General features: G+C 32.4%; 1 protein-coding gene across 1 annotated transcript; it reads left to right on the plus strand.

Annotated features, from left to right (window-relative positions):
- The first annotated feature begins 200 nt into the window (after positions 1–200).
- Positions 201–26,432, plus strand: LOC143047556 (palmitoleoyl-protein carboxylesterase notum1-like). The gene is made up of 13 exons (XM_076220633.1): positions 201–1,291; positions 9,059–9,111; positions 11,002–11,103; positions 14,370–14,430; positions 15,115–15,167; positions 15,551–15,653; positions 16,030–16,218; positions 18,077–18,177; positions 18,921–19,101; positions 19,761–19,808; positions 20,151–20,261; positions 21,127–21,332; positions 25,254–26,432. The coding sequence occupies exons 1-13, from the start codon at positions 1,035–1,037 to the stop codon at positions 25,547–25,549; spliced, it is 1,761 nt and encodes a 586-aa protein (XP_076076748.1). The 5' UTR covers positions 201–1,034; the 3' UTR covers positions 25,550–26,432.
- Positions 26,433–27,908: the final 1,476 nt, after the last annotated feature.

Here is a 27,908-nt window from a genome sequence, read left to right on the forward strand (position 1 = left end):
TTTATCTATAGCAAAAATGCAAAACAAATCTGCGTATTTTCACCTCTTTCTACCTATAGTTTTTATCTTCTTACGTTGAGATCACAGTAGAATCTTCTTCGTAACTGCCAAGCGCGGTGCCTTTGATCTCACAGAGAACTTTATACATCAAAGCCCGATTTTTAATCGGGTAAACTATACTACCACGACCAAGAGAATTGTCTAAACAAAATATTTAGGTTTTATTTTACCTTAACGAGTTTATCGTGAATCGAACAACTGTGATTTTAGAGAAAGGTACTAATTAACACGGATATTAAACGGTGCAATTACGGATTTGTTCTCGGTCCAGGTAGAGAGATCTTTAAAACGTTTGTATTTCTGTCATCATTTAACGGAAGAAAACATAGAGGTTATTAATCAAGTTAATTCAATGCAAATCAGAAAGGCGTGGTGTAAAGGAATTAGCCAATGGGCAAACGATTATACCTGAATGAATGATGTTAAATTGGAAAAAAAGATTGGGAGGATATAGTGATAATTTCTTTAATTTCGCAAGTTATACAAACTGTTTTTCACACTGATTTTCACCATATGATATATATATTGAACGAAAATATGTTTTAGCGTATATACGGATTACACTGTACACGAAAACTAAGGAATGCCACATAAATAATACGTGAACACAAGGATTTATTATTTATAATTTATTTACGTGTAGATTAGATTTAAACATGAATATATGAAAATATTTTTTGGAAGAAAAAAAAATTGAAATCCGGCTGTATGCCTCTTTTAGTGAAAGACATTGGTGGATTAAAACGTGAATACCTCTGTTATGGTGTTAATTATTTTATTGATTTCGTTTTGACCTCTAATTCGTATATCAATTAGATTAAACGAATCGTTTTTGATACGGTTTTTATTTTAAGCGATTGGTTCTAATTAATTATTTATTTTTACAAGCGATGAAATATTTACGGAATGGAAGCACATGTGGACATATTTCCTAATCTAAATATAAACTATTTACATTATTTGTTTACCAAACAATGAAGAAATATATTTATACTTTTTGGATTTTGCCTATAGTTTTTGTATCATGTGTTCAGCAACCATATAACAGAATCCATGACATGCCTCTTGATGTGAATAAACTAGAGAGTCTGGGTAACTCCGATTCTCTCATGAAAGCGCTTAAAGACATAGCTCAAAAGTCACATGATTGTGGAGTCAAAGAAGTTCCAAAATTCAGACGATACTTTCTAAAAAATAAAACTGTAACGTGCAATGATGGCTCGCCAGCAGGGTATGTACAATATTTCATTTATATGTACTTTTATAGAAGTGCGTTCAATTATCTCTGATCTTTGTTTTCACTGAAATGAAAATACGTCCAAAATATAAGCATGCCAAAAAGGTATTCTATAAAGGGTGTTCAAAGAAAGTTTTATACTGGTCAATGCACTAAAAAGACTTTACGAAAAGAAGTTCTGAATTGTTAATATGATAATTATTGCTGTAATAATCACAATAAACATGAAAATAACTATTAAATGATAATTATAAGTCTGATTTTTATGATATGTTTGATGCTGCTAATGACCAACGTATCCGTTAAAATTATATGTTTGTTTCTTTTGCCAACTATTTTAAATTAGGTAAAAACAAAATTCAAAATGTTTTGGTCCGATATTAATAGAGAAAAAGTTTTAAAATAGGACTTAGAATAGGTTTTTCAAAAATATTGGTTTTTAAAATAACGAATAGAAAATATAAACGATGGTATGTACTGAGATGGCTTGTATAACATGTATAACGAATACAACTGGACAAATAGACTATAAGAAACAGCTAATCGAAAACTGATATAAACCTGATGCAAAACAAAGTTCACATGGAATCTGGTGCAATAAATATACTATAGTATATCGAAATATTTCGATAAACACAATCGCTTTCGTTTGAAAGAAGCCACTGTGTACGCTTAAACATATTATCGTTTTAGGCTTACTGATGTAAGCGTTAATGTAAATTGAAAAGAATTTCTTAAATAAATCATGATGACTTTTGACTGGAAACCGAATCTGCATTATCCAAAACTTTGTTGTGCAATAAACCGCCAAAATAAAAGTTTTAAATTATTTTATGGTCGTTTATTGCTTTATCGTAGATTAACGTAAGAACTGTTTCTGTCTGTAATATGGTATCCACATATAGGTAAATAGCTACAAGGAACACTGAGAAACAAATGTTTCAGAGAGTATATTTGTATTATTCTAATTTCCTTTGGTGCTATTATTAACATTAAGCATGATTGTTATGTGTTACCGAATTATAATGCACATTCAATTTAGATTCTAAAAGTGTAAATTTGATTTAATTTGCAGTTTTATACAATCGTGACTGTTATAATAACCTTTCTTCACAATCGCGACCATTATACAGATTCCTTTTCTAAAAGTAAAAGATAAAATTAGGATCACAACATAGTAAGATACATTCCAGCAATAACTCAAATTTTCACCTAAATTATAAAATATTACAGATCAACCAAAAACCAATTCTTCTAGATAAAAGTCTTAATAGAATTATACCAAACTATCTTTGAATACAAGAATCAAAGGCATTCTTGACTTTTTGTCAACTCACTAGGGTATAACAGCGTTATATCAATCTATTTCCATCAGGTAATATTTTTACGATGGGGATTACGGTTTATTTATATACACTTTAAGAGCTATTTTAAGACACCAGTTAGAATTTCCTACAGTGATGAATGGGTTATAGATCATTAGAATATTTCGTGACTATGAATAAATAAAAATGCTGTTCACATCCGCTTTTCTATTTACTGATGTTTTAGTGGCCTTTATTCTTCGAAATTAATGCAATTTGATCATAATTTGTGTCGATTTACTTCGTTTAATGGAAACATTACGCTTAATTTTTTAAACGAGTCGTGTGAATATTTCAGAAAAAAAAAAAAAAATTACTTGAGACGTATATAGTATTTTGGAATTCCTGAGGGTACAAACTGCCCACTTATATTTTTTTTGTTCAGTTCGAAGAATAAAGTTGTGATATTATAGAGTAAAATGTCTGTTTGCGTTTATACTGAATGACTTAATTCTAGATGGACTACAAATCTCTGTACCCATGTAGTTTAGTTTGTTGAGAAATAAAGATATATAATCAATGAGTTCGGATTTCATGGTAAGCGGAACTATTTGACATTTCGAAAAATAAGTCTAACAACAAAACATTCACTGGTAATATTATGACTTTTATTTTAATCATGGCAAAGAGGTACAAGTATGGTCGCCCTTGTAAGGAGTAACTGATAGTATAAAATAAGGAGATGTGGTTTGTGTTCAAAGGTTTGACAGTTCTCCAATAGTTTATAGGACTGAGTTCTAACATATTCAACCGAATCACTGTTTTCATGGATGTTAGGGGGAAACTCCCGAGTTTTCAATTCACAGAAGAAGAGATTACAAAAACCATATTGTATATTTTTCTAAAGAACTCATAAAGTTACATTAATTCTAAGTTAACGAAAATAACACTCGACAAATTTGGTGCGTTCGAAACGCTCTCCTAAATTTGTTTTTGTTTAGAAACGCTTAAAACTAAAACAAAAATATTGAAAGGTAAGGATGAATGAATGTTTTAGAAAACTTCAGTAGTTATGTGACCAAACGGGATCCTTATAGATTGGCAAATTGTAGATAGGTATTTTTGGGCCCTTTATAGCTTGCTGTTCGATGTAAGCCTAGACTCTGTGTTGAAGAATGTACATGTACCTTGACCTATGGCAATGGTTTACTTTTATAAATTGTGACTTGGATGAAGAGTTGTCTTATTGGAACTCATACCACATCTTCCTATATCTATGCACTGTATATTTGGCCGGAGATACATACCTTTCAAAAAGCAATGATATAAACAACTTCATTTTTTGACCCTGCTTCCGCTTTTTTTTAAAAGTTATTCAAGTTCTGTACTGGGTAGTATGTTTTATCTTAAAATTGATCACAGAAAAAAAAAAAAAAAAAAAAAAAAAAAAAATTAGGATGACGTCTTCACATTTTGTTTTTTTCAAAAATCTTATTTTCAAGCTATTCAACGACCAAGACTTTTAAAACAACAAATGGTGGGATCGATGAATCGGAGGATGCATCTATCCTGTATAACTGCGGAAACCGAGATTATAAGTACATTCAATATTTGTCTGTAAAGCTAGTCAACCATATCCCACATTTTGATAGTTCCGCTAAAAAGATATGAAATATCTAACTAATTGCCAGCATTACTATTTTTAATAATTTTTCATGCTTCAAAATAAATTATTTACCGGAAACCTTTAACCATGTGGCGATAACATTCTGATATTTTAATGAAAATGTAAAAATAATAAACACCTTATAAATAATAATTTGGCAGATAACACATGTAATGTTCTAAAGGTTTTGTCTTTTTTATCCCCGGAGCTCGGAGCCCTATTTTCTATGTTTAGCCGTCAGCTCAAAATTGTTTCGGTAATTTTCTTCCTTATTTTGATTTGAGATAATTTTAGAAGACAATAAAATTACCTTTTGAATTGCGTTGCCTCTTACATTTAGGGGCTATCCATTTTGATACTCAAGTTTGCTCCGAAACGTTTGGTTGTGAGAGAACTCGATCAAGGTTATATATTCCAAAGTCATCTATTGTGTGCTATGAAGCCTGTATCTTTCATTTAATTCACTACTTTTGAATCAGTTGCAAAACAAGTGAATAGTAAGATCCAGAGCTCCTTAGACACCCAGAGCTCACATATCTTCAGCCCCCAAAATCATTACTCAAAGGAGCACGCCGGGAACAAATAATATTGACATACGACTCAAAACATAAATAAAGGAGCACAAAATCAATAATGCTGAGCCTAGAGCCCACCGATAAACTAGGTTGAAGTCAAGAGCCTAGAGCCACCGATAAACTAGGTTGAAGTCAAGAGCCAAGAGCCAGTGTTATCCCCAAATACATCAATAGTTAACGCCTTCATAAAGCACAAAGACAAAGATCAAATATGAACTAAAGATCGATGCTACCTTATCATGTTGGCTTTGTAAAATGTTTAATTATTCTGACCCGGTGCAAAATCCTAGGCGGTAAACAGTGGTAATATATATCAAAAAGATTTTCTATCTAGTCGTGTCAATCAAACAATCCCGTATCCTTTATACTATAAAAACTTCAATCATAGTTGTGTTTGTATCTGATATATTTATACTTTCATTTAATAAAACGATAGGTTTATAATTTGCTCTTCTTAACTGGATCTTTTATAGATGGGATTGCGATCAAAATGGACGAATGATCAGCCACTCTTTATAACAAATAACTTTTTAAACATCACAGCAAAATATTGTCTTTGAACACTTTTGTGATTGGTAACACGTTTTTGATGTATTTACCCTTAAGACCCAAGTTAAGGGAACCATTTTCCTTCGTCCGTGTCGTATGATTTAGATACATAAAGAATATCGAAGATAAAAGGGTCGAAATAAACGAAGATAAAAGGGTCGAAATAAAGAATTGTAATTACTTGGGACTTCATAAAGAGAAAAGCAGAGAAGATTTTTTTTTTCATACAGTGACTCAATTTAAAGTCAATATACTAGTACTTTAATAACAGAAAAAAAAATGATCAATATGAACTTTCTACATGTTTCAAGTCAATTTTCATGGGGTATTGTCAAGGCTAGCTCTGTTGTATTTAAACTTTTAAATAGCCCTGTACAAAAAAAACAACTTAGTGAACAAAAATAATCTTAGCGTTTGCTCGTTAATGTTGTGTACATTAGAAAGAAAACACGTATGGGACAAGATCCAGGATCTCAAAATTAAAACTATGTAATTGTGGTTGTAGTTAATTAATAGACTTTTAGCTCCTAATTCTCAATTCTCTTTGAATGTAATATTTGCCGCTGGACGTAATGCATCAATGAAGTATTTGACTTCTATATAGGAATGCCTCCTCTGCATCTTTCAAATATAATCTACCTCGTAATGACATTTGCAGAATTTTAAATACAATGCATTTCATTTACTGCAAAAGTTTTTATCGACATCATGATATTTCTCCTAGAGAAGCATTGTGGCACCTTATATTGTATTTTCATCACAAGAAAACGTTGTTATTTTTAAACTACAACTAAAAAAAAAAGGCTTTTACTGCAAATTTGTAAAAATAATCAGATCTTGTAGTACCTATACAAATGTACCTCATGAACTCAATGGAGGTGACGAAATAAAAAACAACTTCCGTTCGTCTGCGCTTCGGGTTCCATCTCATTACAAGGTGACTGGGTAAACCAAACAGACAAACATGATGTAAATTGTATCTAATTTGACAGGGTGATTATTTTAACAGGTAATTAAAAGATTCATCACATCAAATGTATTGTCCTACCTAGTGGGATAAGATATATGAAGCGTGTTAACATCACTACAAATCAGTAACCTTACTAAGTAGCAAGTGAACCTTGGAATTCAAACATATTTTCATCTACAAAAAATGCGATTACGTCTTGAACGACATATGGGATCTCTCTCACTATTATTTTAACAGCTATATTAGGTGGTCTTTATATTTTTTTTGTAAAATAAATTTTCCCTAAATGATTTTCAAGGAAGTGTATTGTTTAAATTAAACTCCTGGAGCATGCTTCTTTTGTAATTTTCCGGTTTGGGGATAATATGATAATACGATTTGGTACTTGAAAACTCTGCTGGGTCACCGATTATCTATATGTTTGGCTCTTAATACATGTACCCCCGGTATCAACTCTAGTTTATGTTATAAAATCTGAAGTGTTTCAGTATATTTGATGTCTAACTGTTTGTATATCTCAAATGGTATGTTTACACTTGTTTCACTCTTGTTTGTTACGCTTTTTTTTCTGTGTCTTTAACGTTGTTGCATCTATAATCTAGTTATGTGAGGTCGAATCCTGCTCGTGCGGATGCAATCGACTCCTATCTTAATTGATTAGGATTGTCGGTTTCCCTATCGAAGGTCGGTGGTTTTCACCGGGCACTCCTGCTTTGCCAACCATTCAAAGATTGGCTGTTATGAAATAGCCTAAAAGCGGCGCTTAAAAGTGGCGTTAAAACACAAAAACACAACAGAAATCAATCCTCTTTATTTTGCAATTTTTCAAGTATTACACGCTTATACATTTCTTCTTACAATAATTCAAATATAAGGTATCACAACTAAACGAAATTATCGTATACAACGTGAAAGGTTACTTCAAAATATTTGTTATCAAAATATAAACATAGCGAATATAAATATAATAGGTATTTTTCTTGATAATCACAAACAATTCCTTTGAACCTTTTAATCGCTCTCTTCGTATCAAGTAGTGAAAATTCTGACAGTGTTTTCATAACGCAGGCAAGTACTATACTGACTTTGCATGATAGGGGGTATGTACTAATTAGCGTTTGATGTTTACCGACATCAAAGAGAATCTATATCATTATTTTGTAGCTATTCTCTGACAAATTATTTTCTTTCTTTTGATGTTACCGACCTCTAGTGTTTAGTAATTGTATGTTCTGATCCTATACCCATCCGTCTACGCAGAACAATTACTTATATTTTATTGAAGTAATGGGGAAACTGCAGCAAAAATGTGCAGTATTCCAGAATTGATTTATACAATTATTACTTGTCGCCAGTTTTTTTTAATCTTATTGTTCTCAAAGATAAAAAGACAATCAGGTGTAATTGAATAAATTCCATGTTTTGTCGGTTTCCCTAAAACATTCTGACAATAACGTGTGTTTCGTCACCTAATTCCAATTTTGTTCTGTCTAGTTTGACTAAAGCAAAGAAGAATTGTAATTGAATAGAATATAAGAAGCTAAAATTGACAAGTGGCATAGGGAATGACAAAAATCTAGTCGGAGACATGCATAATGTAATCTTATTAAGCTACCCTACAGTGAAAATAGGTATAAACGGAATATAAGTGTTCCAATGTATATGTACATGCACGTTTCATGATTTGTTTTTTGTTGTTATCTGTTTTAGGGTGTTCATCGTTTTCATGTTGTCTTTTTCACTAAAACAGTTTTTCCCCCCCGAAACTAACAAATGCAACGACGATCACTTATAAAATAATATAATATGATGTTGATCACTTTGGTTCTCTTCCGACCTACACGAAAACCCTTCCCAAAGTGAGGTATCAGTTTGGCTATGTTGGATTATAGAAGTAAATTGAAAGTCAATATAATACTTCTATGGTTGGATGAACAAGTATGCAGCCAAGTTAGGTCAAATGGAGACGTTAAAGTCGATGCTTCGTGTAGAGAGAGTGCCAAAATCTCTGCAAAGTTAAGAACCCTTGCAACAAGTCATTGAGAGGTCCGTCAGTGGTCTCTTGCCAAGCATAATTTCCGTCCTTATCCCATTTATCCTCATTTTAAGGTGGCAGTCAAAATTTCACCGTTCATAATTTCGAACGGCATCTTTTGCCGTTTACTGGACCTACATGCTGTATTTATTGTTAATATGCTATCGTCCTGAGCACAATTGATATTTGCCACTGAACGTTAACCAACCAAAAATCAATCAATGATACAGGTGATGTACCTACTTTCATAAATAATGGTTATACCATGTGCATGTAGTAGGTTTTGTTGAAAGAGTTTGAATGTTGCGGGGAAGCTATTCTAGCCATGTATAGTGCTTATATAAGTAGAGAAGCGTAGTAAATGATTTATACATTGGTATAAATTTATTACGTAGACAAACAACATTAAACAAAACTATCATCCTTAATAGCAATATAAAGTTCTATTAAAGATCACGTTTATCCATCAACGTAAATACAGTACTTGACCCTGAGGTCAATCTTAATCGTCTGATTGACAGTTTCAATTCATTTCATGAATGAAGATATCAAAACACCTTGTGTGCTCTGATCTGAGCAGTTTCCTTTGATCGTGTTACTATTTTATAGCATATAAATCTAATAATTTCATAAAGTTAAAAGCTTTATTAAATCCATTTCAGATATTACCTGAGAAAATCGTATGGTAGTAAAAAGTGGATAGTTTTTCTTGAAGGTGAGTAATGATATAAGACGGATATGAGTTCGGCTGTCTGAATAGAACTATATCAGCGTAGGAATTGAAAGACAGAAAATGGCAAATGGGCTTTGCTTATTGTTGAAGGCCGTACAGTGACCTATAGTTGTTAATTTCTGTGTCATTAGGTCTCTTGTAAAGAATTTTCTTCTTGGCAATAATACCACACTTTTTATTATATAAATCTGTATGGATAATGTAAGACCGTGTAAAATATCGGAATATTTAGACGTATAGGCTAGTTGATTATCAATATTTTTATCGAAGATACTATTTTTTCGCTGCTTCTAATCGGCTACTTTTAATCGTATGGCACATATGGGTGGTCGTCTTTAACATGCATGCAATATTTGCCACTAGGCGTTATTAAAAAAAAGCAACCAATCAATCATATCGAGTGAAATAATGACAAAAGGCATATTTTGACAGAGGAAACCATTGAAATAAGCCGATAAAAGTAGATTTAATGCTTGCAAATTTAAAAAAAAAATGTGTGTGAAAATGAAAGCGACTTAATCGAAATGAGTTCATCACATTTGTACCATGGACAAATTCCAATTAAGCTATAAGATATCCCCAAAATCAAACAAAAGAAGACAGTACTACATTTCCAACTGGACCAGAATTGTTTCCAAAAATTAATTAGAGGACACAAAAGGGACAAAACATATCAGAAGTCAATGAAAAACCGACAAAACCATGACTGACGAACAACCCCCCCCCCCCACTTTAAAAAAACACTTCTGAGCAGCACGAAGACACACGATCACAGATCATCCATCAAAAAAATATTTTACGAATTTTTCTTGTATAACAAATTTTGTTCATAAATTTCGTTCAAGGCTAACTGGGGGATAGAAAAAGGATCACTTTTAGTCTTCTCTAGACTAGCAAAAACACCATTGCCAAAAAAGGACGTCAATTTGAGGGATGTATAAGTACGCGACCACATCTGATAAGATGGAGAAGTTAAATATAAGAACCCTTTCAATACTGACCCTTTGGGGAGTCCATCTGTGACTATTTGCAAAGCTTTATTTTACCCTCAGAATCCAGTGGAAGCCCCTTCATCCTAGTCGATCCCAATTACAGGACCTACCTAATGTATGAACAGTTAATTTATCATCGTAATGATCATACATGGAATATTTGCCACTGGTCAGTCATTTATAAATGAATTAATTTTTTTATTTCTAAAACGAAAATAATCAATCTGATTACAAATGAACAGAAATCTCTCAGAGAAATCTATACATCATATGTAGCTCCATTAAGAGGAGGGCTCTAGGCATCCATGTTCCCTGAATCCGTCTCTGATATAACGTGCATTAGTACCTTTTATTTCTTCTTTTCCCCGGTAAGCGGCAGCCGTCAACTGGTTGACTATTCTACTATTAAACATTTCAGGTGGCTACGAATTAAATCCTGGCATGCATCATTTTATATATACCGTCTTTAAATAAGTATTTGATTGTGACACACTCGACCTTGGTTGAGTCGAATAGTTTCGTGCGGTCCCTTCAACTTCGACAAAACGGGGTTCGGCTGTAATTATGCATGCAAATGCTTTTTAAAAAGGATCAGTATAAAATGTTTGTTTGTATTATTTAGGTATTTTCCTCTTCCAGTTAATCACTGAGCAAATAGAATGCAATAGCTCAAGTTCACTACTGAAAACTAATAAATAGAAAACGAAATTAAAATACCTGAATACATGTTTATGTACCAAGTATTTGTTATTAATCTTTTATTTAACATAGATATGGAAAACAAATGCAAAAATGCATGTTATATAAATATTCCGAGATCAAATCAATATAGATGTTTACCTGTAAGCTGATTTCTCTTTGATATCTTTTTGATTGACAGGTGGTTGGTACTGTTTTGACGATTTGAGCTGTCGATTACGATGGCAAAATACCGGATGGAGGTCATATATGAGTAGTAATAGCTGGCCGCACCTGCGTAGAGGTAATAAGTTAAGTCTACTTGAAAGGCAGAAAGACCCATAAGGTCACACTATCATAGTTGTAAGATCACAAGCGATCTTAAGAGGATATCCCTTTAATATCTATGATCATCAAAAGTTAAAAATCAAAGAGTTTAGGTAGGGTTATATGTCTCTTTGAGATCATATATAACGATTGAAGGTCCAAATCTGTCAAGTTTTTGAAATATACGATAAGTACAGAAAAAAATTAAAATGATTTTGTTCTAATATGGAATGTTTAGTCGACATTCTTGCTTCCATATTTTTACGACCATGCATTTTAACCTTTACAAAGAAATCCTGTCATATGCATGGTTTATATCATTCAACAGAGTTTGGAATGTTATGACTATGTTAAGTAATATATCAGTCAAACATTTGATACCATAACTGTTAAAAGTGCAAAATGGCTGTGAAAAAGGCATTTACAATTGAATCTTCATTGAAAGAGGGACGAAAGATACCAGAGGGACAGTCAAACTCATAAATCGGAAATAAACTGACAACGCCATGGCTAAAAATGAAAAAGACAAACAGACAAACAATAGTATACACATGACACAACATGGAAAACTAAAGAATAAGCATTGACTTATAAGTCAGAAAATGATAGAAAACACATATACACTTCCACCTTACAATTATTTTCGATTTATGAGTTTGACTGTCCCTCTGGTATCTTTCGTCCCTCTTTTTTTCAAATCATTGTTCACGCCAATGTTTTTTTCTCCATTATTTTTTGTATGGAAAACGTGGTATGTGATATATTATAAAAATTGGAAATCGTTATCAAAGATTTTTTATTTTTGTTCAGAGCAGAACTCGTAAGCTGATATATCTATTTTACAAGTTCAAAATAAAGTATATGTTAATGTTGATTACAACAGTCACCAGAATCATGCACTATATAACGTCAATTTTAAGGGAAGTTTCATATATATTGAACATGAAAAAATACATTGGAATTTTCGGTTCAGTTATAGACCACCCTTGTGAGATTGGGAGGTTTAACAGATTAACAAAACCTGATAATTCTAAAATAAGATTTAATGCCAGATAATTATTTTCTTACTAATCAGACTGCTGTTTCACTAAATACAACAGCATTCTTTACATTGAAAAATCTCAGTAGGTTTTTATTCCACCTTCTATACAACGTTCAAGTACATAAAATTCTAATGAGGAATTAAGATACGTAATTCATTGACAAACTAATCCATTTAATTTGTGGTCTACGAAGTGTATAAGGGTATTATCATACCCATCCCGAATTTTATATACATTTATAATGAATACTTTATATACTCTCAGTTATCTACCACGCGTTGTTCAAAGATCTTCTTGTTATAAAAACATAAAAATGGGTCTCATTAGTATACAAGTTAAATTTCTTTCAGCCTCTGTAACGGAATGATCGGGTTTCGAAATATGTGACAAATAACCAGAGAAGGCAAACGTGGGTATGCAATCTCTATTTATGTACTGGAATAAAGGTGCGTTTGGAGAAAAGTACCCAAAATCTCAATGTAACGCCATATGAATCATTTGAAACAGTGATGTTAAACGTTATTTCTACTTTTACTCCTTCCACATAGACGGTCTAAGTCAGGTATGGTAACATGCTTGGTGTTTCAATACGCGTAACTTATTTCGTTATTTATTTGGTATTCCAATGGTTTTGATATAGGGATCACAGTTCAGTCTTTTCTAGACGAAACAGTCGTTTGTCGTACTGAATTATAAGCCTGATACCTGAAAACGAAATGCTCTGGTTGTTTTTTGTTTTGTTTTGGGGAGGGGGGAGTGACCTGACGAGGCCTAATGGCATAAATGTAATATTGGAGATTTGTCAAACTGTAACGCGGATTCCAAAACTGAAAAGTGATATCTATCAAAATAAGGGCTAGACATAAGACATAAGAAATAAAGCTTTATTTAGAGTAGGTATATGCAATACAATTAAAACCCCAAACAATACAAAAGTACAACAAACAAAACTCTTCCCTGATACTCATTGTGTTCCGATGTTTCTTTCCATCAAATATCAAGTTAACTTTAATATTGAATAAGACTTCAATACCCCTTTTATTCTCAAATACTTACGAATTTGAGAGAAAAACAGACTAAGATAACATTTCAACAGACTTTTGGCATTGAACTAATACCATCGTCTATCAATGCTGATTTAATTTTCTTTGAAGTGTCATTGTATTAAAATGTTTGAAAAAATAAAAGTATACCCGATTAACTATAAGTCAATCCTTTCGTAAAATTTAAGAACCGTTTTTTATCATTGAAATAAACAACAAACAACGATAAAAGAGCCAAGGTTTAGATAGCAGTGTAACAGGTCCGTAATTTAAGGAATATTTTACATGAAAATCTAATTAGTAAAATGGTATGTAATCGTGTTTAATTAAGACAAGAGACATAAAGATCAACATCAAAGAGATCGATAAGTGTGGTCTGTAAAAAATCACTTTTAATAGCCACATATCATTCAGTTTAAATTTGCAGTGAATTTAATGAATAAATCATGATGGAATTGGTTTCGATAGATTAAATCATGATTACTGATTGAACTTTACAAGATAACATTTTCAACATGTTTTGATTTTTACTGATTAAAATTTGAATTTAAATCTTGTTATCTTGCAGGGCACGTGCTATAATCGCAAACACTGCACGTTTGGTAGTTTCGGCGTTTATTGCGTCATCGATATCGCACGTGTTTTGATAAATTGAACGAGACTTCAATCAATGCTGAACACCTATAATTTAAGAGTTTATAATGTGAATATTAAAACTCCATCAGTCTGATAAAGTTGAACTATAAAAATCATTTTTTGCAATATGAAAAGAAGAACCAGAAGATTTATGATTACTTTAAACACCTGGGATTAAATTGTAATATCTTTAAATTCAAAGACAAAAATATACTAGGACGATAAATTGAATAGTTTTGCGTTTTCTAGGGAGTTTAGGTTGTTTCTTTTAGTTTTTTTTCCATTGTTGTCTCATCTTTGTCTTGTACTGTGTAAAAGCTTTTCGAGAGATTTGTTTGAAATGTTGGAACCCAATCACGCGTTTTACAGAATTGATATAAGTGAAAACAGCTGACGACTAATAGCTTCCTTTAATAAATTGTGGAAATGGAAAGGTATTTTGAAACATACAATTCCTGTTTTAAAGGCTAACATTTCGCTCAAAAACTACTAATGGTTTAATATGTTCTTTTTTGTTACAGTAAATGGGTTACTTTCATCTGATCCGAAAGAAAATTCGTACTATTTCAATGCAAATATGGTGTAAGTATATATATTTTTTAGTCTTGTGAACGTATTCACTGTCATACCACGCTTTTGAATCTAGACATACTAGAATGTGTTTGAAGCCCTAACCATGAATTCAATCACTAAATTTACATTATTTCGTAATTCTATAAAGTTACAACACAAATACAAACATAGAAGCATTATCGTATCTCTCATGTTGTTTGACAGAAGTTCATTTGACATAGTTTGTTAAATGTCTACAGGAACAAATAAAGGCGAAATATACTAAAAGGATAATCATAAGTCGGAAACACTTATGACAACGCCATGACAAAAACCGAAGAACAACCGAAAGACAACCAATAGTATACAAAACACAACATAGAAAAAGACCGAGCATCACGAACCCTATCAAACACCGGGGTTATATCCGGTGCCCTGGAAGGGTCACAATCTTTCTTATTATTTTAATTTCATATTTACTGACAGCTAACCAATTGAAATAAGAACTGATTAATTGATTGTTGGTTGCTTAACGTCCAATGGCAAATATTTCATGTATGTTCAGGACGAGAAATAAGAACTGAGATGCATAGATAATTTTAAGAACGTTATTATTTTCAGTGTTATAGATAAACTTTGATAATATTAATGTTGGTTTGGAATCTACTTTGGTTGTAAATTCCATAACTCTAATTTTATTGTTTTTTTTTTCAGTTATATTCCTTATTGTTCGAGTGATTCTTGGACGGGAACAGTTGTCCATGAAGGTATGTTTTATATATTTACAGATCTTGTCTGTTAGTTTAAATCATCATCTACAAATCAGATAAAAGCAATGAATAAGAACATACATGAAAAATTAAGAATGGAGATGGGGAATGTGTCAAAGAAACAACAACCCGGACAAAGAACAAGAAACAGCAAAATGCTGTTCTTCCCGGCCGGGATTCGAACTCATGCTACTGAGATATCGTGGCACCAAATCGCCTTGTTCTATGCCCGACGCGCTAGATGATGGAAGTTTTTAATGACCTCTACTGTTTATACTGCCCTTGCACGGTCGGAACGCGCTAGACCATCTAGGCTCTATACATATATAGTTATTATACTCTCGTATATATGTCATCCGATCATGCTTTTCTCATTCCAGATGGATATTCTTTCTTAGGTTCTTATATAATCGAAGAAGTAATCAAAGAACTAGTCCCTAGAGGTCTTAAAAAAGCACAACGGCTTATATTAGCCGGAAGCAGGTTTGTACAATGTTTTTAAATGCTAATTTTGGTATTATTCAATAGGCATATCATGTTTTTAGTTCTTTAAGATTAAAATGAAAAGAATAAAAGTTATTTTCTTAAACAAGGTTTAAATCAATTTGCAGACTTCAAAGGTTTATTAGCAATAATTGCGTTAACGTACATTATTTACACGACGAAAGAGTGGCGAAAATGGTCTTTTTTTCATAACTGAAGTTATATAATAAGTTGTAATAATACTGCATTTGAAGCATAGCTCAACGATTTCATGATTTTTTGTTTGTTTGTTTTTCTGATGTTTTTCATTCTCGGAAAAATCACATTTTAATACGGATATAAAATTTTAATTGCAAAACGACTTATACTTTTGTAGTGCTGGTGGTACGGGTGTTTTAATGAATCTAGACCGCGTGGCTGACTTGATGTCTGAGTTAGCACCAGGTGTAGAGGTCCGGGGTTTAGCAGACTCCGGATGGTTTGTCGACATTCCACAGTTCCGAAGAGGAGAATGCTCCGATTCCTTTTCGTGTTCGCCTGTAGATAGTATACAAAGGGGAGTTAAGTAAGTATTTGATCAGAACTCCTGTAGATAGTATACAAAGGGGAGTTAAGTAAGTATTTGATCAGAACTCGCCGTTTCAATGCATTCTGGGCAATATTTCAAAAGTGTACATCAAAATGTATTGATTGGTTAAAAAGTCATAAACAATGGAAATTCAACCAATGACGTGACGTTATTTTCATTTTGGGGTACGAACAATGAAATGACCCATAAAGTCCTTTAGATTCTGAAACGGTCAAATTATTTATATTGATGAAAATATCAAGAAAGATGTTGCCGTTAGCTTTGGGCTCACGTTCGGCACAAAAGGGCACTGTTAACATTTATGGCCCTACTTGTCCCTTGGCACTTTTTTTTTCAATTCTCCACACAGAAAAAAACCATCCGGACAATCAAGGACGAAACATTATATTATATTCGTATTCATTTACTTATAGTTGGAATTTATTTGTTATTTCAAATAATGACCGCCGCCATTAAATTTATGTGTCTCAATAATACTTTGAAGACTATGCTCAATGTTATTAAATCATGAAAGACACACTGCATGTTCATGGCAGAAAAAATGGATTCAAGGGGTAATACTGGATTTAACAATAGTAGGCTTCAATAATTGCATCCGGCTTAACAATATTCTCCTTATTTTTTATCACATGATTTTAATTCTATACGAATTATGTTTGTTCAGTAAATTTATTGCATGGACGCTTTTTTAGCTTGTGTAGGAAGCTTTATCACAACCCAATAAAAATGCAATCCGTCATTCCGAAGTCAAATAACACAGAGGGAAGAAAACCTATTATTTCTCCGATTAAACGATTTTATGTCAAAACATACCTATGGTCTTCGTATTGCATTGTAGCTTTGCAGGAGTTCATGATATGACACAATTTACTAAAATTAAAATTATTCAAATTGAAAGTTACAAGTGGTTGAAATCGATTGCTCCCGTGGATGGAACACTTTATGCCTCATTAGGGAACAATAGGTAATAACGAGTAACATAGATTGGCACACGGGGTATTTTATAATACACTCAATTAACTTTCCTATACGCACTGCATGTTTAGGTGATTATATCTGAAAGTCTTAATTATACCGATAAAATTGATAAAATTTGTAAATTACCTGTGATTAAAATCAAAGTTGATTCATTAAAAAGTAAAAATGAATTAATAATTTTCATGTTTTGTACTCTGGGTACAAAAGACTTCGTGTGGTCCAGATTGTTTCTTTTGATAGAGAAAATAGCTTAAAGGTGATTATTTACTAGGTCAAGGATAAAAGAGAAAGTACTATTAATTATAATGGCTTTAAGAGAAAAAACTTTTCTATATCCTGAATACCACAGTTTAATAAACGGTTGACGAAATAGTTTTACAATATTATAATACTAGAACTCTATATCGACCCTGTTAGATTGATAGCCTGCAAGTTTTCCCCAACTATGTTAATCAGCATATATTTTAAAAAGGGAACTTCTTTGTATTTCTATAGGGAAACACCACTTCCCTATGATTGAAGTGAATTAAACATTCAGTGGCAAGTATTACATGCATACTGAAGACAGAAAAAAAAATGCCAAAAAAAGCTTAAGTTTAATTTCGGATGCTGTTCATTTATAACAAGCTTAACGGCTGATAGCAGTATATTTAACGTTCAGTGGCAAAATTAACATGCATACTGAATTTCAAAAACTTAAGTAAGTATTTTCGCGAAGTTTACAGAGTATGTTAAAATCGTGGTACTAAAAGTCCTTATTTGGACTTCCTTTTCCCCGCATTTTTATACACCTATACAGTCTAAATCTTAAATCAAGTCGGTCATTAATTATAGAAATAATATTCTTTGCTAACAGATTATGGAAGGGAAATGTTCCAGAAGCATGTAGAAAAGAATACCCAGAAGACGAACAATGGAAATGTTATTTTGGGTATAAAATGTACCCTACCTTAAAAAGTAAGTCAACCAATCACAGAACAGTAGAACTCATATTTGCAGTTCCTAACAATTCGAACATTGTTAAAATGTAAGGCAACACTAGTATACCGCTGTTCGAAATTCATAAATCGATTGAAAAAAAAACAAATCCGGGTTACAAACTAAAACTTAGGGAAACGCACCAAATACAAGAGGAGAACCACGACACAACCGAAACACAACATTAAAATTTAACACACACAGAAACGAACTATAATATAACAATGGCCATTTTCCTGACGTGGTACAGGACATTTTTTTAAGAAAAAAAACATGGGTTGAACCTGGTTTTGTGGCATGCCAAACCTTCTGCTTTTATGGCAATGCAAAATATAACACTAAAATGACAACATTACATGACAGGACTACAATACAAATAAATGGGAGAACATATTGGACAGAGACACACGCATAATAGCTAACAAAAGGTACCAGGCTTAAAATTTAATGCGTAAACAATACTGATCATTTGTCTGCGAATTTGAACATTAATCTTGAACCAGACACATATTATCACTGAGCTAGTACACATTTGTATTCGGGGGCCAACTGACAAACCAATTCCGTGTACGGGTATTCTTTCGCTGTGTTGAAGATCCATTGGTGGCCTTCAGCTGTTTTTGCTTTTTGATCGGATAGTTGTCTCTTTGACATATTCCCCATTTCCTTTCTCAATTTTATTATCTATAATTATTTGTGATAATCTTATTTTTTTATTTCAGCTCCAGTATTTATTGTTCAATACCTCTTTGATGAAGCTCAAATATCAGTTATGAACTTACTTGATATTTCTCATTTGAGTATGAATTCCAAGAACCAGTATGCTGGTATTATGTCAAAAGAACAATGGCAGTACCTCCATAATTTGGGAGAGGAAGTAAAAAAATCTCTCCACAACGTATCGTAAGTTATTTGAATTATGGCTTATGTTTATTATTTAACGATCAATTATGTCACATCTATATATCCATATCTCTCAAAGATTAAAATTGCTTAATTACAAATTGTTAGGAATATGCCAAGTAAGGAATTTGGCAGTTGGTATCAAACAGTCGGTTTCTATGTATGTTGGCGTTTGTTCCAGGTCAGTGTTTCAGTTGTTTCGTTGTTTTTTTCTCTTATGGTTGAGATGTGTGTTACTCGGATTTTTTTTTTTACTAAATCGATTTATTACTCTTGAATAGGATATACTACTGCTGCCTTAATATAAACGGTAACTAAACAAACAAAGAATCTATTCGAAGGCTTTAAAACAGTAAAGCATGCTTATCGAGCACTAAACTAAGAAGGTCACTTCACAGTATAGACGTTTCGATTTTTGGCCGCCTAAGTGGTCTCAACGTAGCGTAGTCGCCTCTAGTTCAAAAGATCTGGGATTTGATCCCCGTCTGATCATAACCAAAACAATATAAATATTAGAGAAAACGCATGTACGTTAATGCAGTTCAACTGAATTTATTTGTGGAAATAAGTACTTGCCAGAAATTGAAATTCTATTATATATTTCCAGTTGTTAGTTAAATATGTTTACTTATACTTACAACTTGTACGTTTTATTGTAGGGCTGTATTTGCACCGGCGTGTCTGTCACACGTTTCGTTGACGAAAAGGTATGATTTGTTAAATGAAAATGTCTTAATTCAGTGTTAAATGATTTTTTCTAGCATACTAACAAATATCTAAAAATGGGGACAATAAAATATCTGTTTTAGACGAAATTGGGTCAAATCCTCTTGAAGTCATTGGTATTTATGGTTTTTGTTCAGTAATTTTTTGTAAGGAAAATGTTCAAAAGATGAATCAAGTCCATTTTATTTTTGCAAATGTTTCAATATTTTCAGTGTGTTATTTTTTTTTGTAAACAATAAGATATAAGTCTAACATTCTTTTCAATGTGATATTGACATTTAATACAAATATTTACTGAACCTCGATATAATGAATTTTTCCAGAGATTGGCAGTCTGTCTCAGTGAATGGTGTTACACTGGCACAATCTATATATTGCTGGGAAAATAACTTTGAAAAAGATAAATGTCTCATAACAACCTCATCTTCTCCAAGGTATAGTTCAGTAGAAGTAAAAAAGAAAACTGATAAAATATAAACGAACTCCGGGGGAAATTCCAAACAGCAAGTCAAATGTCAAAATCAAAAGCTCAAACCCATCAAACGATTTGATAACAACTGTCATAATCCTGACATGGTACAGACAGACATTTTCTTATGACGAAAATAGTGGATTCATAGACCCAATAAAATTGTATAATAAAAAACATCGAAGATAAATTAAAAAAAATAGAGTCCATAACCTGACAAAACAAAACGTTTGTCTACATCTATCAACAGAAAAAAATTTAAAATAAACTGCAATGGTCCGAAGAAAATAGGAAAAAACAGGGAATAGAATATCAATGCAAATAATCTTATGCAAGATGTGAAAATTGCATGTCAGCCATTTCTGTCTGAAAAACCTGTGTTTCTGGAATGAACTTCGTCAGTTTCGACAGGGAGACGAGAAATAAAAGAGGGACGAAAGATTCCAGAGGGACAGTCAAACTCATAAATCGAAAATAAACTGACAATGCCAGTGCTAAAAATGAAAAAGACAAACAGACAAACAAAAGTACACATGACATAACATATAAAACTAAAGAATAAGCAACAGGAACTCCACCAAAAACTAGGGGTGATCTCAGGTGCTCCGGAAGGGTAAGCAGATCCTGCTCCACATGTGGCACCCGTCGAGTTGCTCATCTTATAACAAATCCGGTAAATAGTCTAATTCGGTAGGTCACATTCATGAAAGGGAATATATGTGTTTGATAGAATATAAAAAAAAACTTGGAAATTTTAAATTTAAAAATCTTCATCATTGGTATGGTGAAATTTATAAACATATTCTAGATTGAACAATCTCTTATTTCAGTATACCTCAAACTGATCCTCTTCTAAAAGATGGACCATCAGTTACAAAGAAACCAAAACGAGTACGTCGAAGGAAAAAGAAGAAAAAGAAGAGGAAGAAGAAAAAGAAGAAGAAAAATAAAAATAAAAACAAAAATAAAAAAAGAAACAGACTCGATAAAGAAAAAAGACGAAGACGTCGAGTGAGAAAACGGAACAGGAGAAAAAGTAAGAATGAGCAAGGCATATTAAATACATTGTGCTTTTTATTATGGAACGCCATGACTGCCTTATGTTAATGATCAGCATTATATGCAGTGCTCACACCATTATATTAAGTGCTCACAACATTATATTAAGTGCTCACAACATTATATTAAGTGCTCACACCATTATATGCAGTGCTCACACCATTATATTAAGTGCTCACAACATTATATTAAGTGCTCACAACATTATATGCAGTGCTCACACCATTATATTAAGTGCTCACAACATTATATTTAGGGCTCACAACATTATATTAAGTGCTCACACCATTATATGAAGTGCTCACAACATTATACGTTTTTTGTTGTATGATGAGATTGTTGTATGATGAGATTGATGTATGATGAGATCATTCGGTAAACATCGTTTTTTTGCGGAAATTACCGAATCCATAATTTGTAAATTACGGTAATTCCCAGCAAACAAATTTAAACAGTTATTAATGTTTGGTGCAAAATAACTAGTTTGTGAATTTAAATTCTTTTAAGAATATAATTCGGACTACGCCGCATTTTTGCGCCTGTCCCAAGTCAGGAGCCTCTGGTCTTTGTTTTTCTTATATTATTATAATTTTAGTTTCTTGTGTACAATTTGGAAATTAGTATGGCGTTCATTATCACTGAACTAATATATATTTGTTTATGGGCCAGCTGAAGGACGCCTCCGGGTTCGGGAATTTCTCTTTACATTGAAGAACTGTTGGTGACCTTCTGCCGTTGTTTTTTCTATGGAGTCGGGTTGTGGTCTCTTTGATACATTCCCCATTTCCATTCTCGATTTTATGCTATACATAAAAGTCAAATTAGTTTCGACAATTTTCCATTTTTTTCCCCGTGAGTGATCCCTATCCATGAGAAAGAAGCCCCACAGAAACAATCAAGATCCGCCGTCAAAAGTAACTTTCCAGATAACGAAAAAAATATTCAGATATGAAATTTTCAACCTTTGAGATTGATCCTAACATGGGATATGGAAAAAAATTGGTAGCAAAAATAACAGAAATCCTCAGACTATAGACAAGCTTGTATGTGAGAAGAATTAGAACGCCAATCACAACAACGAGAAGAATTCACAGTAAAACAATACTAGAAGGTCTCCATTAATATAATTATATTACAATTATATATTGACATAATAATGAGTATCTTTTTTTGTGCTTCCGTTACAAAACAAATTGTGTGGACTTTAAATAAAATCAAAGAAGTGCTCAGCAACAAATAGCATTCCTATTTTTTGTGTTGTTGCTATCATCTTGACCTAAACACAAATTTGAATCTTTTTTCGAGGTCCATTGTTATCAAAGAAGTGCGATCTAAAAGATATTATTCTTCTATGACTTGTAGTTGATTATATTTTGTATCTTAATGTACCTTAACCAGAATTAATTTAGGTCAAGTAGTTATCAAAGGTACCAGGATTATAATTTAGTACGCCAAATGCTTGTTTCGTCTAAATAAGACTCACCAGTGACGCTCATATCAAAATATTTATACATCCAAACAAGTACAAAGTTGAAGAAAATTGAAAATGACTCCTTTTTCATGGACAATCGTTACTATCCAATAATAGTAAATCATTCTATTTTACTCACAGTTTGTTTCAATCTTTACCTAAATGCAAAACTTAGATGCATGTTTTTTTATTAGTTGTTAGTGGCTTTGAACTGGCTGTCAGTAATTGCGAGTACTCTCAGATCAGTACTTATAGTGTCTTTTTGTTGTTGGGATATAGAAGTACCCGCCCACGTCTACTCTATTTTCTGGTAGATGGATTTATATTTGTACCCATCTGATGAGTTAAGCCTTTTACAACTGATTTTCATAGTTCGTTCTTATGTTGTTCTGTTACGCCACTGTCCCAGGTTAGACGGAGGGTTGGTATCCCGCTAACGTGTTAAAACCCGCCGCACATTCTGTATATGTGGCTGTCCCAAGTCAGGAGGTGCCTTTATTTCAGTGGTTGTCGTTTGTTAATGTGTTATATACATGTTAGTTTTTCGATCGTTTGTTTGTACATAAATTGGGAATGTTTTACGTTTATCATTTCGGGTCCTTCTATAGCTGCATGACTATGCAGTATGGGCTTTGCTCATTTGTTGAAGGCCGTACTGTGGCCGTTTAGTTGTTAATTTCTGTGATGTCATTTTGTCTCTTGTGGAAAGTTGTTTCATTATCAAGCATACCACTTTTTTTATATATATTAACCGTGCAAAATGGCGAACAAACGTAGTAAACGTTTTTCATCCCCACAAACTCAGTTTTCATAAGAGATGATAACTTTAAATGAAAATAATGTTAAACTGGGTCTTGAAAGGGTTATATTTATGGATTTTTTTGAAAAAAAGTGTGTTTCCAGTTTTTGGAGAAAAAAATAATTTGTTTTTGATTCTGAGAAAAAAAATTTGGTTGATTCACCCCTAGCTGCCAATATATGTAATGCTAAAATTGAATTAAAAAAAAATATTTTCGACTTGTCGCGAGAAAAATAAAAATCAATAGCCCCCCCCCCCCCCCCCAAAAAAAAAAAAATTAAATGGTTGCTGCCTACAGTTATGTTAAACACTTACAATGAAATGCTTTAAACTGCATTTTCCATATCTGTTAGATACTTATTCATGTGAAATAACAAATTCTGAAAATGGATGCCAAAAATGACTCAATCATGACATATATATAAGCTAGCGTAATATAACGCTTATGTGTTATAGAAAGCTGACTGTTTTATTTAAAATGTAATTAAGCTTTTTTTAAACTGAGTACGGACTATAAAGTGGCACCTTGCTAAAGTTCTTCAGTAGGAAATGAGCTCGAGGAATATGTCATACAAATTTCCCTTCGATATTTCATTAAATAAGCTTTTTATTATTTCACTTACATTTTGCCATTCGTATTTCTTACGACGAACAGAACTACTTTAATCATTCACTTCTTAGTTTCATCTTTTCCTTACTTATTTCAATCAGTTTTAAATATTGTATACTGCCTTATGATCACATGACTTTAATAACTGTTTAAATTTGTTTGCTGGGCATTACCGTAATTTACAAATTATGGATTCGGTAATTTCCGCTAAAAAACGATGTTTACCGAATGATCTCATCATACATCAATCTCATCATACAACAATCTCATCATACAACAAAAAACGTATAATGTTGTGAGCACTTCATATAATGTTGTGATCACTTCATATAATGTTGTGATCACTTCATATAATGTTGTGACCACTGCATATAATGTTTTGACCACTTCATATAATGCTTTGACCACTGCATATAATGTTGGGAGCACTTAATATAATGTTGTGAGCACATAATATAATGTTGTGAGCACTTAATATAATGTTGTGAGCACTTAATATAATGATGTGAGCACTGCATATAATGGTGTGAGCACTTAATATAATGTTGTGAGCACTTAATATAATGGTGTGAGCACTGCATATAATGCTGATCATTAACATAAGGCAGTCATGGCGTTCCATATTTTATCATTGGGTTGTTGTTTCATTGACACATTATTCCACATTCATCATTTAATGGAAGTAATTTGAACAATATAGTACTCCAGTGACCATTCACATTGATAAAGTTGTCGTTATAAAGTCTACAATTTTATCTAGCGTTTATTTTTGGACGTTAAAAGAGAGGCGAAAGTTACCAAAGAGTTATTCAAACTTGTAAGTCAAAAACAAACTGACAATACCATGGCAACCCCCTAAAAACGACCAAAAACACCAACAACAATACACACAATTTAATTTAGGAAACTAAATAATCAGCAGCATGAACTCAACAAAAAGGTGCTCCTGAAAGATAAGCAGATGATGAGTTTAATGAAATAATGAAAACCTGTATTTAATTTTCTTTTTCTTTTTCAGAAGGAAAAAAGCGAAGTCGTGCACAAAGGTCTGCAAAAAATGTCGGCCATTGTAATCATCACGTGATTGAATCATGTCCTCTACCTCAGTGGTGTAATAGTTTTTGTCCTGCATTCAGGAACCAGTTCACGGGTGAAGTTATTGACTTCTTTAAATTATTTGCTGATTCTGATATTGACAGAAATAGCATAGCAGAAATTCTCGGAAAAAAACTTTCTGCTGAGGAAAATTCAAATCCAGAAGAGATTTCCAAATTGTTAGAGAAGAAATTTAGGAAAAGATCTTCATTGACGTGACCCACATGTTTTTTTAATGATGTAAACGTCATATGAATGATGTAATGAGCTGTCGGTGTAACGAGTATTTCATAAAGGTTGTGAAGTCGCGCGTGAGCAATATTTTTGATGCATCAGTTATTGTACTAAGTTTATATATTTGTTTACAGAAAGCATATGATGGGAAGCAAAGCAAAATTAAAAGTGCTAATAAGTTCATAGTATTTGTTTACATTGCAAGAGGAGAATTGATATATATTTTTTTTACAGGAAAGAGTTTATACATAATTGAGTACTATATTATAAGGCAATGACTTGGTGATGCTGACCATCCATTGAATTAGCTTGGAAAGTGTAAATTTTGGATAAACTGAAAGATTGTATATAAACAGGAGTTTTTTTAAATATCTTAGTACTCTTAGATTCTTACTTTGGAGTATGAAATTCCTTGTTTGCAATTTGGGAACACAATATGCAAGCAGCAAATTAAATTACACATATAACATACTAAATCACTTTAAGAAAATACTTAATGCAGTTAAATAAATATATACCTCGGAATGTAAAATCATTTTGCCTTATCTGGAAAAGGTCTTTTTTAGTTTGAAAATCGCGGGTTATTCCCAGAAAGTATAAATTAACAGTTTCGTTAGTATCCATCTTATATGAGCTGTTGGATAATCGAGTGCTTGTTAAAATTTACAAACAAATACAAACTACTATCATTTTGGAAGATGCAAGTGACAACAAGATATATTTAAGGAAATGGCCAGAGTGTTATGATTTCTTATTGATGGATTGTAGACTCTATATAATGTTTTGTTTTTACTTATTTTTATCAGAATGTTGTAATTAATTCTTATGTGTGTTAACTTTTTTTTAATAATTAAAAGTTAAAACTGGATGATTTGTATTCTTGTAGTTTGTTCTTTAAAAAAAAAAGAAAAAAAGATGTAGCATGGTTGCTAATGAGAGAACTCTTCACAAGAGTCAAGATGACATAGAAGATGTCTGTTATTTATCATGTAGCATTGTCTGTAAAATGAGTGCAATAATGGGAGGTATCATCCGTGAAAAATGGTGCCGTTGACCAGGAAAAATAAAAAAGGGTCACAATTTTCAATTAAACACTAATGAATAAGACAAATGCAAGATATGGGTGTAAATATCGTTCATTGTTGATCGTGTGAAAAATGGCACCCTAGACCAGAAATAATTAAAAAGGGTCACCATTTCAATTAAATACTAATGAATAAGATAAATGTAAGACATGGAAGTATATACCGTTAAGAAAAACGAAGAAATATGAGTGTGCGGGAAAAATGTATCCATTTTATAACCCGAAACTTCATGATAAGGGTTAGCTGTTTTGATTTTAGTACCGATGAGTATCGTGCAGATAAAACGTGCATCTGGTGTATACAATCATAATAATTTAGACGAGCTTTAAGAATTATGTGTCTTCTCTGTAGGTTACAATACACCATTAGATTTTATGGGCGCAGCCATTTTATGAGCATAACATGGTATTCAGAATTATGTGTCTTCTCTGTAGGTTACAATACACCATTAGATTTTATTGGTCGATATGTGCGCCCGTTATTTTTTATTTTTGGAGACTCTGCTTTATACAAAAGGCAAAATAAAAATTATTCCGTAGCCCTAAAGGCACTGAGATGACTTTTCAACGCTAGGACAAGACACGTATTTTTATGGGTAAAATTGATAGGCATGGGAGATAAGTACAAAATACGCTAAGAAAAGCAACGCGAACCTATATTTTTGGGACCAAAAAATACTGTCCTAATAACTTTTCTTTGATTCTAGCAAGGTTTCGTTAAAAAATCAACTTTCTAAAGTCTGTATCTCGAAAAAGGCTACCATTGTCGCCAATGGGGAAATTAATTGTTTATTTCAATCTGTAACATTCTTCTAGGATTTTTAAATTGTTTTTGGTGACTTTTGTTGTTTTGTCGTTTTTATCTTTTGGCAAATGATGTGTTTGTTAAAATTAATGGTTTTTGACTGACCCTTTGGTAACTTCGCCCTACGTCTTTGTGTTATGGATTTTACATTAAAACCTTCAATTTTAGAACTTCGGATTTTCATTCTTAACTAAACGTATTTGTATTGAAAGATGCTGACTTCGGCTACTATGACTTTTGAACGTTCTTGTTTATTGTGTCAATTCCGTATATTTGTACTTTAAATATAATTTTATTTTCTGATGCAGGTGAAATCTACAACTGAGAAGTGATTTAACTTTTTTTAAATGGTCAATTTTTCATTATGTGCTTTTTTTTTTAACGAAAAATACATCTCAAAAGTTCCAAATGAACTTTCTTGACAACTAGTGCAGGTGGTAGACCACTTTTTTTGT

This window comes from Mytilus galloprovincialis, chromosome 10 (genome assembly GCF_965363235.1).
Source record: "Mytilus galloprovincialis chromosome 10, xbMytGall1.hap1.1, whole genome shotgun sequence".
Lineage (NCBI taxonomy): Eukaryota > Metazoa > Mollusca > Bivalvia > Mytilida > Mytilidae > Mytilus > Mytilus galloprovincialis.